General features: G+C 36.5%; 1 protein-coding gene across 3 annotated transcripts in view; it reads left to right on the forward strand.

The window, feature by feature from the left end:
* The window catches only part of MFSD8 (major facilitator superfamily domain containing 8), a 36,050-nt gene extending 26,047 nt beyond the window's left edge, over positions 1-10,003 (forward strand). For all 3 annotated transcript variants that reach the window (XM_001501730.7, XM_070259302.1, XM_070259291.1), the window contains 3 exons: positions 3,490-3,593; positions 3,682-3,929; positions 5,986-10,003. In XM_001501730.7, coding sequence (XP_001501780.5) covers positions 3,490-3,593; positions 3,682-3,929; positions 5,986-6,192 — 559 coding nt within the window. In that variant the 3' untranslated portion in view covers positions 6,193-10,003. The remainder of the gene's footprint in view (positions 1-3,489; positions 3,594-3,681; positions 3,930-5,985) is intronic.
* Positions 10,004-19,250: the final 9,247 nt, after the last annotated feature.

Here is a 19,250-nt window from a genome sequence, read left to right on the forward strand (position 1 = left end):
GTTTGCAAACAGATTTAAAATTTATTAAGGGAGCATGAAATTTCTATACCATATGGCATATTCTTTGGTAAAGCAAGATACTTTACAGGGCTACCCCCATGGCCGAGTGGTTAAGTTCACATGCCCCGCTTCCACAGCCCAGTGTTTGCCAATTCAGATCCTGGGTGCAGACCTACACACTGCCCATCAAGCCATGCTGTGGCAGCATCCTACATAGACGAACTAGAATGGCTTACAACTAGGATATACAACTATGCACTGGGGCTTTGGAGAGGAGCAAAAAAAGGAAGATTGATAACAGATGTCAGTTCAGGGCCAGTCTTCTTCACCAAAAAAGCATTAACAAAAAAGGATACTTTACAAAGTGAATAATTGTCTTCTAATGTATCTTTTTTATGTTATGTTTTATTTATTTCTAAAAGTGTATTTCATAAAACCTTGTTGTGCTGTGGTAATATATGTTATACAACAAAAGAGATTCAGTCGTTAAGTCTGGAAAATTCTGCTTAAAATTACCAAACTTCTTTACTCTAAACTTCTAAATCTTACATATATATATATACATATGCTATATCACCATAATGACAAATACAGTATATAGCATTTCTCAGAGTTATTTTTGACTTTGACCACAGAACGCTTTTTTAGAGGCATTTTGTAAAACTGCAACTGTAAAGAACACACTTTGGGGGAAATTCTTATGTAAAATTAAGCTCATTTATGTAGTCTGGGGTAGGACATTAGTTGCATTTAGACAGTTCTAACGATTTAATTATTCCTAAAATACTTTCATAATACTTTAGAACTTAAGTTCTGAAATCAATTAACACATATTGTCAGTGTGTGGGGTTAGATGCTGTAAGGGGTAATACGAAGACTCCTGTCTTTATAGAGCCAAGTAGAGGGCCACGGTACAGCTGGAGACATGACAGAGGCGTAGATTCCTGTTCAAAGTTAAATAATAGAAATGCATTACATCTTGCTACAGAAGCAGAGCAGTTCTGCTGGTAGGCCTTCTTACAGACTGTCCAATTCTGTACCTTCAAAGAGCTCGTATTCTCTTGAGGAGAAAGCCAGTGAACACAAATGTGAAGTCAGGTAGTGAAAGGTACTAGGAAGAAGAATAGAGCAGAGGAATAGAATAAAGAGAGGTAAGGTCAGGACCGAGAAAGAGGAAAGTGTCATTTTAATGGAGTACTCAAGGAAGGCCTGTTGGAGGAAGTTACAGTAGTACCCCCTTATCCACGTGTTCAGTTGCCCGTGGTCAACTGGGTAGAAGGAGGAAGCAGATGATCCTCTTCTGACGTAGTCAGAAGGTCCGTAGTAGCATAACTCTACGTCACAGTGTCTACGTCATTCACCTCATCTTGTAGGCATTTTATCATCTCACATCATCACAAGAAGAATGGTGAGTACAGTACAATAAGATATTTTGAGAGGACATTCAGAAAACTTTTATTACAGTATATTGTTATAATTATTCTTTTTTATTATTAGTTATTGTTAATCTCTTACTGTGCCTAATTTATAAATTAAACTTTATCATAGGTATGTATGAAAAAATGTAGTGTATATAGGGTTCAGTACTATCCATTGTTTCAGGCATCCACTGGGGGTCTTGTAATTTATCTCCCGCGGATAAGGGGGCACGACCGTACATCCAAGCAGAGACCTGGGTGAAGTCAGAGACCAGCCATGCAATGGCCTGGAAGTGTCTTCACCCAGAAGACTGAGCTTTATGTGTTTAAGGAACAAGCAGGAAGGCCGGTTGGCCAGATCGTGAGAGAAATGGCCAATGGGAGAAGATGAGGTTGGAAAGAGGTGAAGCCTAGCATGTATTCTGAGGGTGCTGGGAAGCATTTGGATTTGTTTGTTTTGTTTTAGGAAGCCTTTGGTCTTGTTTGTGTATTTCACTTCCTATTATGGAAGATTAAGGTGTAGAGAGCATCATGTACTGAATCTCCAATATCCATTACCCAGCTTCAACAATTGTAAACCCCTGGACACCTCCACCTGCTCCACATTCCCTGTCCCCCACGCCTGAATTATTTTGAACCCAGTCCCAGACATCATTTCATGTTTTCCATAAATATTTCAGTACATATCTGTAAAAGTTAATGATGAGAACATTATCACATGTAAAAAAATTACAGTTATTTCTAAATATCATCAAATATCCAGGCAGTGTTCAAATTTTCTCCACTGTCTCAAATTTTTTTTAATTTGTTTTAAATTGTTTTATTTTGTTTCACAGCTTACTTAGGCTCTTAAGTCTTAAGTCTTAAGTCTCTTTTAATCTGTAGGTTTCTTTTCCATCTCTCTCTCTTTTTTTTCCCTTTACAAACTGAAGAAACCAGGAGACTTGCCCTATAGTTTCCCACATTTGAATCTTGCGAATTGAATCCCTGAGGTTTTTTTTTTTTCTTTTAAACATTTTCCTGTGTCTACTATATTTGTCAAAAATTGGTACTTAGATATAGAAGCTTGATGAGATTTGAGCTCAATTTTTTTGGCAAGAATACTTTATATGTGGTATGTCCCTACCTCAGGAGAAATGTAGTGTATGATGTAAGAGGCCAGTGATCATTCCCTAGATCCATTAATTCATTAATAGATCATTGCAAAATGCTGGTATTTTAATTCTGTCATTTCTTCATTTGCTGGAATACTTCCTATAAAGAGAACCCTCCTCCTACCAACTATTTGGGTATCCTGAGGTTTAGTTTGTACAGGAAAGACAGGGTGATTATTTCCTTTTATTAATTGATTTTTTTTAGTGAGGAAGACTGACCCTGAGCTAGTATCTGTTGCCCATCTTCCTCTTTTTGCTTGAAGAAGATTGTGCCTGAGCTAACGTCTGTGCCAGTCTTCCTCCATGTTGTATGTGGGATGCTGCCACAGCATGGCTTGATGAGCGGTGTGTAGGTCCCTGCCCAGGATCCAAACCTGTGAACCCCAAGCCACTGAAGCAGAGCCTTCGAACTTAACCACTATCCCACTGGGCTGGCCCCTGTTAATTGATTTTTGAAAAAATGAGTTAGTTCCCTAACATCCTCTAAAAGTGATCAAAAGTATTTTATTTTAATGTAGTATGAATTCATAGATTATAACATTTTTATGTGTTTCAGTCCACTGTCATTACTATTCCTTTTGGTGTTCTCATTGTGTTTGGGGTCAGCATCTTCCAATTGGCTCTGAGTCCTTTTTTCATGACCTGGTAGTCATTGATAGCTTCTGTGCTCTCTGGTATGACAAGATGTCCAGGCTCATCATATACATTTTCTATCCCAGACCTGAAATCAGCCAGTTTTCAGAGGAGTCCTGGTTCCTTTTAGTGGTAAATTATATTTAGCATTCATGTTAATTGGTATATCACTAAAAGTATCAAGATACTGTTTTACTTATAGTTTTTAAAATTATAAAATTAATGAAACTGTGTTATAATATAACGTTTCATTTTTAAATTACAGAGTTTCTGTTCTTTAACAGGATTGGCGAGCGTGCTATTCTACTGGGAGGACTCATCGTTGTGTGGGTTGGCTTCTTTATCTTGTTACCTTGGGGAAATCAGTTTCCCAAAATACAGTGGCAAGGTATAGCCATACATCATTCTGTAATGTTAGCCACTGTTATCCATCCAAAATTGACAAGTAATGCACTGTACTAATTTTGTTTTTTCAGATTTACGTAATAATTCAATCCCTAATACCACATTTGGGGAAATTATTATTACTCTTTGGAAGTCTCCAAGAGACGATCACAATGAAGGACCAACTGGTTGCCCAATTGAACAAGCCTGGTGCCTCTACACACCCATGATCCACGTGGCCCAGTTCCTCACGTCAGCTGTGCTGATCGGAATAGGCTATCCATCCTGCAATGTTATGTCCTATACGTTATATTCAAAGATTCTGGGACCCAAACCTCAGGTGAGTCATGACCTTGACATTGCAATTATGTAAAGTATACTTGTAAGTACTCACATTTTTTGCTGCCATTCTGTATTTTTACACCAGCTGATTTAGGGGATTTTTTAAATCATATTCACTATGTTAAATTTTTAAAAAAACAACTTTTGTAAAGTACATACAGGAATGTATGCTGAAATTTAACTAAAACCTGCTCTAAGTTAGAACTCAAAGAGATGTCTTGAACTGAGAGATTATGAGCTCAAAATCATTTTCATAGAAAAAATACCTGATGCGTAAATTTCTGAAACTCCTTCTTAAACTAGGCAACAGTTAGGGAACCAAAAAAAAAAAGTGATGGGCAGATTTGGATCTAGGCTTAATTTCATATGGCCCTAGGGACAATTACCCAGAGATGACAACACAACAGTCTTCCAAGTGTCCAACAGCTCTGTATATTTTAAAATTAGTTTTTATTACAGGAATGTCCATATTCATTATATAAGAATTAGAAAAATATAGAAGCAAAATGAAGAAAAATATCAAAGCAACAATTACTACTAACATTTTGGTGAAATTGTACTTCCACTTCCAGTCTTTTATCTATGTCTGTGTGTACGGATCTGTGTGTTTAACACAAAAATAAGATTATATCATTGATACTATTTTGTAATTTTCTTATATATATGTATATATATAACAATATATGATAAATATTCTCCCATGACATTTAATTTTCTTTTATAAAATTATTTTTAACAGAGACGTTGTATTCCATTCTGTGTATGTACCATCATTTATTCAGTCATTTTCCTATTATTGCACATTCAGGCTATTTCTGGGTTTTACTTCTGACTCTTCTTTTTAGTAGCAGTTATTTAAATGGCCACAAAATGAAATTTTCTTCTTTAAAAATTAAACTGATAGTTTTACATTTTCAGGGCAGAAATTAGTGTTTCTCTATTGAAATAAAGCAAAGAAAAAATTTTTAACATCTGTGTTTTTAAGCTATAATAGTAGGTAAAAAATTTTGGTAATTTCTGGGTTTTTTAATCTATAAAATTGTATTTTCAAATTTTCAAAGTCAGGAATGAAAGCTTGTTAATTATAAAAACAATACATGATGGTTATAGCAAAATTCAAATAATTAGAATAATTCAGAAAATGAAGGCTCCCTTTAGCCTCACCACACTGAAGTCAACCACAGTTTACTTCATTTGTACCCTTCAAGACATTTTTCTATTATTCAAACATATCCACACCCATGCCTTTCTTTAAAAATATAAAAGACTATATTATATCTCATGTACCTAAAATCTTTTCTGCTTCTTGAATTTTTTTATTTTTGCTTAATATGCCATATCCTTCTTTCCATGTCAATGCATATAAGATGTATTCTCATTATAAGATCTTACTGTATATAAGACCTTATTCTTTTAAGTAACTGCTTAGCATTCCATTCATTAAATACACCGTAATTTATTTACTGAGTCCACCATTGATGGATGTTTAGGTTGTTTTCAGTTTGGGGATATTAAAAATAATGCTGCATTGTGCGTTCTTGGGTAGACTGTACGGGTTGTAGTTTTGGGGACAGTAGTTGGAGGAGTGGCCTCGTGGCATAGTGGAAGGTGGTGCAGTGGAGTCTGCTAAACATGGTTTCAAATTTCTTGGACAAGTTACTTGAATTTTCTGAGCTTCAGCTCCCACTTTTGTTAAGTGGAGATAACACCAACCTTAGAAATTTGTGAGAATTGGAAACAATATTTATAAAGTCCCTAACACAGTGTCTGGAAGACAGCAAGTAAAAAATAAATGTTAGCCTTAAGAGAGAAATTAATAAATTATATTGCTCCCAGGGCTTCAGTAGACATTAAGTTTGTCCCTTTTTATTTTTCCTAAACTGATGATCCTCAAGTAAGTTTATTGTTCATTATTTGCTATTTTTATAGAGAGGCATTTTATATTTAATTTAAAAATAAAAGATGGAGAAAATGACTCTTGTGAGTTTGCCATAGTTTGGTAATAGTAACTAAACTTGAATATCAACCTGCTTCTCCCTTCCCCACCCCTACAGGGAGTGTATATGGGCTGGTTAACAGCTTCTGGAAGTGCAGCACGGATTCTTGGACCCGTGTTCATCAGCCAGGTGTACACTTCCTGGGGCCCACGCTGGGCGTTCAGCCTTGTGTGTGGACTCGTGGTGCTCACCATCACACTCCTGGGAGTGGTTTACAGAAGACTCATCGCCTTTTCTGTCAGGCGTGGAAGGATCCCAGAGTAACCTAGCTGAGACTGTGATGGAAAGTATTGCTGTGTGGGGCTTCCTCTTCTGAGGCTCTGCTAGACAACTGCTGAGTCAGTTTCCAAAAGTCAGGCTGCAGATATCGTGTATTTTGAATAACAAGAACATATATTGACTATGTGTAATTAGGAATAGTAAGATAATAGAAAAACATTCTAGATCATAATTTCCTTATCGCAAAAAGGAAATATTCTTCACATAACACCTTTTTTTGGGTTGCATGAACTCTTCAGTGAATGGACAATAGTCTATAAATGTGAAGTTGTACTCAATTCAAACTGCAGAGGCGTCATTAAAATAATGAGAGAATATCAATGCAGTGAGACCATAAGGAGAGTTCTGTATGAATTCCCTATAACAAATGAAATCATAGAAATTGTTTATCTAAATAGGTACTTTTATTTGAAAGTACCTACTTTTTATTTATTAAAAAAATGCACTTTCTATTATTACCAATTACCAATTACTTTCTATTATTTCTTTATGAAATAAAAATCATGACTCTTAAATTTTCCACTTACCATGCCTGCCATCCTGCCTTACCTGCTGTAAGTCATTGTTTTCAGTACACACCTTCTGTCTTATTTTAATTCAGGATCTCACTAAGTAACACCTAAGTTAGTAGATGAGTACAAATAATACTAATATTTCAGCAATAAAGAGCATTAAGAGATCAAGATGGATTTCACTACCTTCAGTAGGGCTAGCTACTTTTTCTTTCAAGTGCTAATACATAATTCACTTTAGAAACACAAGCCCAGGTATTCACTTTAGAAACACAACCAGTAATGGCAAATGGTTTATTAAAATTATTGGCATTTTTCAACTCCCTTAAATTCTGGAGAAAAACTAGCACTTTCGTTACTTACTGTTCCCATCTCTCAGTAGTGGCAGGGAGGACACAAGTTTTCAACCTCTGTCTGCATAGCTATTCAGAACTGCAGAATTTTACATTTGGATGGGCCATGACAGCCCCAATCTAGTCATGCTAATAAATATTTGAGGCAAAATGGCTTCAATCTAACAATTTACTGACTTTACTTGAAGCTGGCTATGTCATACTCTCTGTAATACATTTCTACCTCTATGTAAGTTGAATGCTGATAAAAGGAGCTAGTACAGAACTATGTATATGGATTATCAGTATTATAAAAAATTGCAAAAATATTTCTAAATACTTTTCCGAGTTATAAATATGTTCAAATTTGAGTGTAAACACTATAATCTGCACTTTATACTGTTTGCTGTACTCGTTTTTTTTTTTTTTTTTTTTTTTTTGGCTTGAACAACAGAAATTTTTGTCTCACAGTTCTGGAGCTTCTAAGTCCAGGATCAAGGTGGTGGCCGCGTTGGTTTCTTCTGAGGCCTCTCTCCTTGGCTTGCAGATGGATTTCTTCTCCCTGTGTCTTTTTGTTTGTTTGCTTGCTTTTTTCAGCTTTATTGAGATATAATTGATATATAACATTGTGTAAGTTTAAGGTGTTCATGTTGATTTGATACATTTATATATTGTAAAATGATGACCACCATCATTAGCTGACTCCTCCATCCCATCACATAATCACCATTTCTTTTTTATGGTGAGAACATTTAAGATCTACTCTCTTAGCAACTTTTAAGTATCTAATCCAGTGCTATTAACTATAATCCCCATACCGTGCAAGAGATCCCCAGAATTTATTCATCTTATCACAGAAGTTGGTACTCTTTGACCATCATCTCCCCATTTCCTTCACCCTCCGGCCCCTTGCAACTGTCATTCCACTCTCCACCTCCAATAGTTCGGCTCTTTTAGATTACGCATACAAGCGATATACAGGATTTGTCCTTTTCTGACTTATTTCACTTAGCATAATGCCCTCAAGGTCCATCTACGTTGTCACACATGGAAAGATCTTCTTTCTTGTGACTGAATAATATTCCATTAAATATATATATAAACACACACACGTCACATCTCCCTTATCCATCCATTGGTTGTTTCCGTCTCTTGGCTGTTGCAGCATAATGCCACAGTGAACATGGGGGTGCAGATATCTCTTCCAGAGCCTGCCTTCAGCTCCCTTGGACATATACCCAGAAGTGGGGTTGCCAGATCATATGGTAGTTCTATCCTTAATTTTTTGAGGAATCTCCATACTGTTTTCTGTAATGTTTACACCAATTTACATTCTTACCAACAGTGAACAGTTGTTCCTTTTCTCTGCATCCTCGCCAACACTTGTTATCCCTTCTGTTTTTGATGAAAGCCATTCTAACAGGTGTGAGGTGATATCTCATTGTGGTTTTGATTTGCATTTCCCTGAGGATTAGTGATGTGGAGTGCCTTTTCATGTACCTGTTGGCCATCTATATGTCTTCTTTGGAAAAATGTCTATTCAGAGCCTCTGCTGATTTTTTAATTGGATTTTTTTTTGCTTTTGAAGTTTGCTATACTCTAAATCCAACTTCTTCAGCTCTAATAGAAGGCTTAACCTGAGAGAAATCATCCTATGATTAGATTTGAGAGATTGTTTCCACTCTTCTCCACATCCCACAGCAAGACTCTGCTTCAGTTAGATTTATCAGAACCACAGCCAGTTTTCTGGCTGTTTGGTCAAGTCCTGGGATCCATATTCCCTGATGTTCTGCACCACCTTCCTCCATCTTATATTTTTTGGGTCACTTCTAATCCTAAAGAGTAAACTCCGCCCTTGGTTTTGATTGTGTACGTGATAGAAACAACAGTAACAGTAATGATGAAAATGATAATAGCAAATATTTAGAGAGTTCTTTCCATATTCCAGGTAAGTGTAGTGTACAGTTTAATTCTCTTAGAAATTTTATAGAATGCAGGTATTATTATGATTCCCATTATACAGACGAAGGAACAGAGGCACAGAGAAGTTAAGGTACTTGTCTAAGTAACAGTCTGTCTTCAGTGTCCATACTCTTAACCACTATATTTTTCATAGTGTGGGAAATAGCCCAGAAAGTTGTAATAGCAGTTGATTAATTGCTAATTGTAGGGTAAATTAAGTTACTTATATCAGTGACTCCTATTAGCAGAAATATTTGAGAAACATAATTTGAAGCCCACTGACTGGGGCTTTTAAAATCTTAGCATAATAGTTGGCCTGTTTCCATGCAAGAATATGCCATAGAGAAGTTTCCCAACTTCATTAAAGATTTATAATATTGAATAAAATTTAGGACAACGATAACCTTGCAAAAATGACTACCACCTTCCTTTTTATCGAGAGCACTTTCTTCTCCGGGGGATTATACCAGCACACATCCTGGCACAAAAGGAGATAAAGATACATGGGGCTGAGGAGAGAGCAGGGAAGTAAAGTTTGGAGGAAAAAAATCACCTACTTGAGGTCTTGAGTGGGACAAGTTGAGTATAAATTGAAAAAGATAGGAGACCCTAAGGTATGAAAAACTGCTAAAAATAGCATATATTTAAGAAAAGATATGTTTTTGAAAACTCAAGGGTAATTTTCATATTTTGAAGGGATTTATAACTTCACAAAGATCTCCATGCTACCTTGCTAAGCTTGGCTACATTTGAAATAAACTCCTCCAGTTCACATAAAACTTTTCTCTTGCATAAAGTGAAATAAATCTGTATGTAATTTGTTGTTTTGGAGCTGATAAACTACTTATCTGCATCTGTTCAAGAATAGATTAACTTATTTTGAGAGGAAATTTGGGGTACCGTTTTTGACTATTGCAGACTCATTTGTAATTTAATGTATTTTACATTGTGAATGTACATTTTCTAATAAAGATTATTATTATATATGTACCTTAAGCCTTAAAACTTTACTTATTCATACTTTCAATACATATTGAAGGAGCACCTGTCATGTGCCAATCACCATGTCATGGGCGGGGATAGAGCAGTAAACAGAATACACAGAGCCCCTCCCCGAATGGGACACACTGGCAGGAAAGTGAGACATTAGTCTGATGATTACACAGATGATTATGCTTGAGGGAAGGGTGATGAAAGAGAAGTATAGGGAGCTATAAAAATGAATAACAGGGGATGTGACCTGACAGGAAAGTTACAGAATGTTTCTCTGTAACTCTCAATTCCAGAGAAAAACGGCTTAGGCAGAAGTATCCGAAAAGGCTCCAAGTAGCCAAGTTTAGCTTACATACCCATCCCCGAGCTGACCAGATGGGTGGGGAATGGAATCCTCTACTAACCCAGGCCTGGATCATGCATCCGTTCTAGGAATGCAGTTGTCTGTGTGGGGGAGAGAGGAGGGGAAGAACTCTGTCCAGCTCATGTCAATTACATGGACTAAGATTTTTAACTGCGTGGACGAAAGGCGGTTCCACCAAAGAAAGGTTTGCTGAGCTGACAAATATACTTATTTATCCACTACACCTGCACCTCCCAACTGTTTTCCTGTCATTGCAATCATAGAAAGTACTGTATGCGCCATGGTGGAAAATGGGTGAAGCTGCTTCTACCCAGCTTCTTCAGTCAACACAGGCCTACCAATAACCCAGAGCATTGAAGGGATCAATTTGCCATTTATAAATACAACCCATTTGTGATACACCAGTGTTAGGAAGCACGGTACTATACCTTACTGAGTATTTTGGGCTTTGTTTAAGAGAAGTGGGAAGGCATTTGGGGTAACACTGTCTCTGAGAAGAAACCTGGGCTTCTTGTAGAAACGGTTGATTCCAGGTGTGGGGCAAGCTGAGCCTGAGACAGCTTGTGACAGAAAGCAAGGGAGCTATCGAAGACTATAGAAATCTTGCCAAAAGGACAAGGGAGTCAAATAAAGGGACTCCTACTGGCCAAACATGGGACAATTAAAGCACTGAAAAGAATACCTGCAGTGGATTTAAACACATCAAATGTGTGAAAACCTGTGAGTTCATAATGATGTTAAAACTAAGAAACTCATTGTCACCTTTGGAGGTTGCTAGGGCTTTAGCTTTTTATTCTGAAAACTAGAAAATAAAGCCTCAAGTGTCTATTCTGCCTTTCCTGTACCTAACTTCAGAGTAATCGAATAGTGATGAGGGAAAGTTATTTTCTGTAGAAGAATCCACGCTAATAAAAACAAAGGGAATAAAAGAATTAGACATCTCCATTTAGCAACCTCTAGTGAAAAAATAGAAATGGGCAATAATCATCAATGAACGCTAAAACTACTAGGTGAAGGATGGATGAGGCTGACAGCACCTGAACCCACTGATCATTCTTAACATCATTAAAAGTGGGCAAGCATTATGTATCTCCTGATTCGATGCAGCAGGAAGTACACAGCACCACCTGTGAAGTGTTCCTGCCTCCCCAAAATTGAACTAGGATCAAATCACGCCAGTTTACAGGAAATACAGAGGATAAACAAGTGAAATGCTGCCCCTAGGAAGTAATCATCTAAACCCAAAAGGTCATATATTCTATAGACAAATGATCCAGTTTCTTCAAAAAAGAAATGGCATGGAAAAAATAAAGGTTAAGAGATCAGAAGTCATAGATGAAAAGAAACAAGATAAATCAAATGCATTACATAGATAATTTTTTGGATCCTGCTTCAAACAAACCAAATGTAAAAGGATATTTTTGAGACAATTGAAGACATTTGAAACTAGACACAATATTAGATATTAAGGAATTATTGATAGTTCTGAGATACATGATAATAATATGGTTATACTTTTAAGATGTCTTTATCTGTTAAAGATACATACCGAAGAATTTATTATAGAAATTATATGATATCTGAGATTTGCTTCAAAATACTCCAGTTGGGGAGGGGTACCAGGTGGAGGATGGATGAATCAAGATTGGCAAAACATCTGTTGAATTTGGTGGCAGATACCTGGAAATTCCTAACCCTCTTATATCTGTATTTTCGTGTGTTTTTAAATTTCCACAATTAATTTAAAGTGAGATAATAACATAATCAGCTTTGTATTTGAGAATGTTCTGGCCGCAGTGTGACGTATGAGTTGGAATGGGATGTAGAGGACATTTATCATGTTTGTGGCTACTCTTCATTTCCTGATGGCCCTTCTCCATTTGCAGAATTTCTCATACTGAACCTCTCTCTTCTTAGAGAGAAGCCAAAACTCTCTCTCCTCCACCCTTGCAGTCAGTGCAAGAGCATGTGTTTCTAGCGCTGCCAGTAACATGCCTCCAACATGATATTTCATGAGGAATTGAGCAAAAAGAGGAAGTGAGCAACATGAACAAAATTGACTTTGGGGAGGGAGCAAGGCCAGTGGCTAAATCCTGGAGAAGGCAGTGGCAGGACATCCAGAACCTAGTCCCCTAGCTTCAACAGCACAGCTGTGGGATCCATGCTGAGCAGGGGTGGCAGGGTCTTTTCTGGGGCAGCTTTTGCACTGTGAGTCAGGCATTGGTCCTAGCTGCAAAGCCTGAATCTCCATCTCTCCTAGAGGTCCTATGAGTGAATATCCTTTAATAAATCTATGCTCTGCTGAAACTAACTAGGTTAGATTCTGATGTGTGCAACTAAAACCACTAACCAATATAGGGGGCAAGAAATGTTTGGAGACAAGCAGGACGTTACTGCGGTAGTTCAGAGGAGTAATGCTGGTGACTTGGACTAGGGAATTAGCGGTGGAATTGGGAGTTGAAAGCACATAAAATAAATTTTAGAGTTAGAGGTGACAGGATTAGTTAGGTGATTAGAAGAGGTAAAGGGTGTTAAGAATGACTTCCAGGATTCTAACATGAACAGCTGGTAATACAGATGCCATTTACTGAAATAAATACTGAAGAGGAACAGGAAAAGAGTGCAGCTGAACTAAATAATATTCTTATAGACAACAAAGGCATGCCAGATAAATATGCCCAGAAAACAGAAAAACCGACATCATTATAAAATGAGCTGAAAGAACTTATAAATGGAAACTTGAAAAAATTACAAATCATACTTAGAAAACCTGAAAAATGAGACTTTCTCAATGAATTTGAGAAATAAATCAATAAGAAGAAATGAAAATATTGTTGTCAGAGCTCAGGAAAGAATAAGAAATTTAAGAAATAATTTCAGACAAGAAGACCAAGTTAGAAGGAAGACAAGAATAAATAAGATGCCATGAATAACTTCATAAGGGAAACAAACTATGTAGCAAAACTAAAATAACAGAAATAAAGAGATAAAAATGATTCTGGAGAAAATGATGAATATAAAAACTAGGCATAGGTAATTTAACATACATACAGTAGAAGTCCATGAAGAAGAAAATCAAAGCAACAAAACAAATTCTGAAAACTACAATTCAAGAAAAATTTGCTAAAACAAAACTCAAATATCCATATGAAAAGGGCAAACCAAGTACCTGGGAAATTGACTCAGAATGGTCTATACTGAAACATATTCTATTTTAAATAAATAAAACTCTCCTGATAATTGATAAAAAAATGAGTATCCAGTCAAAACGGCTGTTACTTATAAAGAAAATCAGATTTCAATCAGACTCTGTGATGCCACTTTATGCCAAAAGTAAATGGAATAATAACATATTTAAGATATTTAAAGAAAGGCATTGTGAACCACTATACCCAGTCAAGCTGACCTTCAAGCATAAAGTCGACAAAGTGTTATCATGAAGAACTCAGGGAATATTGTCTTCATGAGCTGTGAACAAGCTTCAAACAATCAAGACAATAACAGACTGGTAGTGAGCATTTGATACATTACCTCTAGAACCAAGACTAAATGACGGAAAGAAGGGTGACAGAATATATAATGGTTATGTATTCTGATGATGTTATAGCAAAATTATGCAAAAGGGGGAAAGAATGGGGAGAGTGGAATAAGCTTGTTATCTTTATTGGTATTTATTGGGAAAGAAAGGATATTACTTTAAATTTAGAGGGAAAGGAGCAGAGGAAAGAAGTTATAAGATTTCAATGTTGCTCATGCTAGAGAACAGGTGGTATGTAAAATTAAGGAAATCAAAGTTATTATAAAAAGGTATTACTGTAGAGGTAACCAGTAGAACAAGAACAAGTTCCCTAAATCCAAAAGACAGACAACCACAATGAAAGAGCTTACCAAAGAGACTACAAAATGAAGAATTACACATACATATAAAAGACATATAAAATATAATATATATATATAAAAGAACACAACAGAACTATACAAATCAGTCATATCAATAAATGTAAACAGGGGCTGGCCTGGTGGCACAGCGGTTAAGTGCACATGTTCCACTTTGGCGCCCTGGGGTTCGCCGGTTCAGATCCCAGGTGCAGACATAGCACCACTTGGCACACCATGCTGTGGTAGGCATCCCACATATAAAGTGGAGGAAGATGGGCATGGATGTTAGCTCAGGGCCAGGGTCCTCTGCAAAAAGAGGAGGATTGGTAGCAGTTAGTTCAGGGCTAATCTTCCTCAAAAAAAAAAGAAAGAAAGAAATGTAAAGAGGATGAACTCGTGTTTTATAAGAAAAAGATTTCATCCTGGCTAACAAAGCAAATTTGACACTAAGCTGTGCACAAGAGACATTCCACTAACAGAGTCAGAAAGGTTAAAAATAAAATGCTGAGCAGAGATCTTCCAGGCAAATGCAAATTAAAAGAAAGCGGGGAGTCCGCATCTTGATCTCACAAAGCAGAATTCAAACAAAAATAGCCAAAAGGCACCAAGGGTACTTTATTATGCTCAACGTTAAAATTACAAAGAAAATACATTATTAATTTAATATCTGTGCAATCAACAAGATAGCAAAAACTTTCATAAAGCAGAAGCTACAAGAAATGCTGTTCCATCACAATAAAAAATTTTAAAAATCTGAGTTCATAAATATATCAAAGACAAATAAACACCTTACCAGTTACCTTCCTTTAGAGGTTGCTAGAGCATCAACTCTTTTTATTGTGAAAACTAGTAAATAAAAGGAAAAAAATGAAGCATTTAGCCTGCCTTTTCTATATCATCTTTATTTCAGGTTAACCAAATAACCGATCTCAGAAAATTCAGAAGGGATGATGATGATAGAATATCACCATTTTGTAATCCTAATGAAATCATGACTCTAGGTTAATGACCAGTAAGTGTGAAAGACACATAAGGAGCTTTATAACGAGTAGGTCAGACTGACAGCTCCCGAATCTGCTAATCAATCTTAATATCACAAAAAGAGGCAATGAGATTATATATTCTTATAGTAAAAACAGTACCAGGTAAGAACTATTCTGGTCTCTCTCTCTCTCCCCCTACTGGGGAGCAGGGGGAGGTGGCTGCGGGGGGTGGGGGGGAGAACCTAAATCTAATCAAGCTTCTAGATCTTTTGGAAAATTCAGTAGATGAACATATTAAAATGACACCATTGGGATGCAATTAGTTAAATCTAGAACATGAGAAATGCTATAGAAAAATGACTGTTTCTGTATGATCTCATTTATACGTGGAATCTAAAAAAACCAACTCACAGATGCAGAGAACAGACTGGTGGCTGCCAGAGCCCAGGGGGCAGTGGTGGGGAAAATGGGTGAAGGTGGTAAAAAGGCACAAACTTCCAGTTATAAGATAAATAAGTTCTTGGATCTAATGTACAGCATGGTGACTATAGTTAACAATACTGTATTGCATATTTGAAAGTTGCTAAGAGAGTTGATCTTAAAAGTTCTCATCATAAGAAAAAGATTTGTAACTGTGAGGTGATTGATGTTAACTAAACTTGTGTTAATCGTTTCACAATATATACATATATCAGATCCTGTTGTATACCTTGGACTAATACAATGTTCTATTTCAATTATATGTCAATAAAACTGGGGAAAAAAGATTGAAATCTATCAACCAAATACAGTGTGTGGATCTTGTTTGGGTTCTGATTCAAACAAACCACCTAATTTTTCCTTTTTTGTAACAATACCAGGGGGACATTGAACACTGGCTGGATATTTGATATTATGCAATTAAGACTTTCTTTTTAAGTGTATCTAATAATGACATTGTGGTTGTTTATAAAAAAGGTATGTATTTATAGCTGCAGTAATATGATGCCTGAGATTTGCTTCACAATAATCTGGCTCGGAGAGAATAAAAAGTGGTATAAATAAAACAAGATTTACCGCACGCTGATAACTGTTGAAGGCAGGCAGCGGATCCATGTGGGGTTCATTCTACTAGTCTATTCCCATTTGTATGAACTTTCCATAACAAAACGGTTTTAAAATGAAGGACTAAAAAGCTGATTGGATGGGGCTGGTTCACTTTTAATTTCCCTGTAGAATGATCTGGGTGGCACATTTGTTGGGGGAACTCCAACTTTCCTGGTAGGCTAGACAGACTTTTCAGACAGAAGTCTCCAAGAACCGCACAGTGGCTGCCTGCATTCTGGGAGCTAAGGAGGCGGCGACTGAGGAATAAAGGTGGGGGTGTCTCTGCATTCAGCATCCACTATCTAGTGTCACTTAATCCCTCTATTTTCAGAATGGTACCCACCCTCAATTTATCCCCGATCCTCGTTCATAAATAATTCCAGATGGAGACATATAAATCAAACTTTCCACATTATAAATACAGATGAAAGGTAAAACAAACAATGTTTTGGAAGGTAATCTAGAATATCTTCACAACCTTTTGTGTAGGTAAAGAAATACTAAATAACGAAAAAGGACTAATCATAAAAGAAGGCTGTGAAATCGGACTATATTAAGGTTGAGAATTTCTGTTTATCAAGAACTACTAAGAGAGTGGGAGCCTAGAACGGGAGAAGATATTTGTCATACGTCAATAGACAAAGGATACATATCTAGAACTCTTAAAAATCACTAAGAAAAAGGGGCCAGCCAGGTGGCACAGTGGTTAAGTTCACACGTTCTGCTTTGGTGGCCGGGATTTGCTGGTTTGGATCGCGGGTGCAGACCTACACACTGCATGTTGAGCCATGCTGTAGCACGTGTCCCACATATAAAGTAGAGGAAGATGGGCACAGATGTTAGCTCAGGGCCAGTCTTCCTCAGTAGAAAGAGGAGGATTGGCTGCAGATGTTAGCTCGGGGCTAATCTTCCTCAAAAAAAAAAAAAAAATCACTAAGAAAAACAGACAACCCAAGAGAAAAAAAATAAGGAAAAGACATCAACAGGCACTTCACAAGAGGACAAATATTCAATAAACATGTAAGATTTCAACCTCTCTAGTAATGAGGAAAACACAAATTAAAACCACAATGATACACTATTCTACATTTGTGAAATTGGCAAAATTTTAACAGATCACATCAAGCACTCATGAGGATGTGGAACAGTATTCACTCTCATGTTTTGCAGGTGGAAGTGAAAAAGCAGACATTATCTACTGAGGTTTGAGAGACCCAAATACAAGCCAGGAAATTCACTTCTAGAACTTGAGAAGCTTGTGTGCACGTGCACCAGAAAATGTTCACAGCAATACGGTTTTTACAGCCAAAATCTGGAAACAACCCAAACGTCCATTAGCCATGTAACAGATACACTGGAAAACTACACAGCAACTGGCCCAGACAGAAAAAGATCAGAGGGCTTAAGAGAGAGATCTCCAAAAGGAGGAAAAAAGGGAACAACAAAAAAACACAGATAGATTACCTGATGTGTTTGAGCAAACAAAATAACTCCAGAAAAATCCTAAATTGTTTAAGAAATGTAATTCTTGTGTAGCACATAGCTTATTTGAGAATATTTTCATAATATAATAATGTAAACACTGACTACTGATAAACTACCACCGTACCACTCTCTGGAAGAAAATCAGCAGAGAGAATAAGAGATTGAAGGAAACTCAACCTGAAAGAAGGCAAGAAAGGAAAAAAAGAAAAGCAAAGTAAATACAAAACACAAAATAAACTGGCAGACATAAATGCAATAGAACTGTAATGACAAAGAGTAAAATATATCAGAAATGACAATAAATAAACGAAGTGGACTACACAGGTTATTAGACTGGATTAAAAAATAAAACTCAGCTATAGGGGCGCGCCCCGTGGCCGAATGGTTAAGTTCGCGTGCTCCACTTCAGCAGCCCAGGGTTTTGCTGGTTCGGATCCTGGGCACGGACATGCCACCACTCATCAAGCCATGCTGAGGCAGCATCGCACATGCCATAAGTAGAAGGACTCACAACTAAAATATACAGCTATGTACTAGGGGGATTTGGGGAGAAAAAGCAGAAAAAAAAAGAAGATTGGCAACACTTGTTAGCTCAGGTGCCAATCTTTTAAAAAAAAACAAAAAACCAAGAACTTGCTTCTTTAAAAAAAAAAAAACCAAAAACTCAGCTATATAAAATGTTTAAGAGAAATACCTGAAACATAAAGACACATTAAGACTGAAAGAGACAAAAAATACACGTAGCTCAATTCTGTCAAAGCAAAATGTATGAGTCCTTAGCCTCCAAAATTTAGCCCAGAATTCCTTTATTTCCATTTACAAAGGGAAACTCATTTCTGATTATATTTTTTTTCTCTAATAGAAGGGCTTACATAATTTTCTTTCCCAAAGTTGGATTACTAATGTATTCAAATGTGTTAATTCTAATAGATATTGCCAAATTACTTTATCATTTACATTCTAATCAACACCTGAGAATGCCCTGCTTATCTCAGTACTATTACTTTATTATTTTTTACCAATCTCTTTGATAAAGGGAAATGATTTTCTTGTTTTACTTTTCCATTTCTCCAACTATAAATGTAGTTGAGCATATTTCCTTTTGATTCACTAAATAGATTTCCCCTTTTTTGAATTATCTGTTCATATCTCTTGTCCATTTTTCTATTGAGTTGTGTTTTTCTTATTAACTTTGCAATTTATGTTGCAAATTATTTTTCTCACTGCCTTAGGCAAAAACCTCCAAAACAACGCTGAATAACTGTGACACTGGGCATTCCTATCTGTTAATGGAATTAGCTCCAATATTTCTCTGATTAAAAATCAGCAGGAAACATTAAATAAACAGTCTTTATCACACTTAAGTAGTTTCATTCTATTCCTATTTTACCTTGAGTATTTCATTAGGAATGGCTGCCCCACTATCAAATATTCTTTTTCTTCATCT

Source organism: Equus caballus, chromosome 2, assembly GCF_041296265.1.
Source record: "Equus caballus isolate H_3958 breed thoroughbred chromosome 2, TB-T2T, whole genome shotgun sequence".
Taxonomy (NCBI): domain Eukaryota; kingdom Metazoa; phylum Chordata; class Mammalia; order Perissodactyla; family Equidae; genus Equus; species Equus caballus.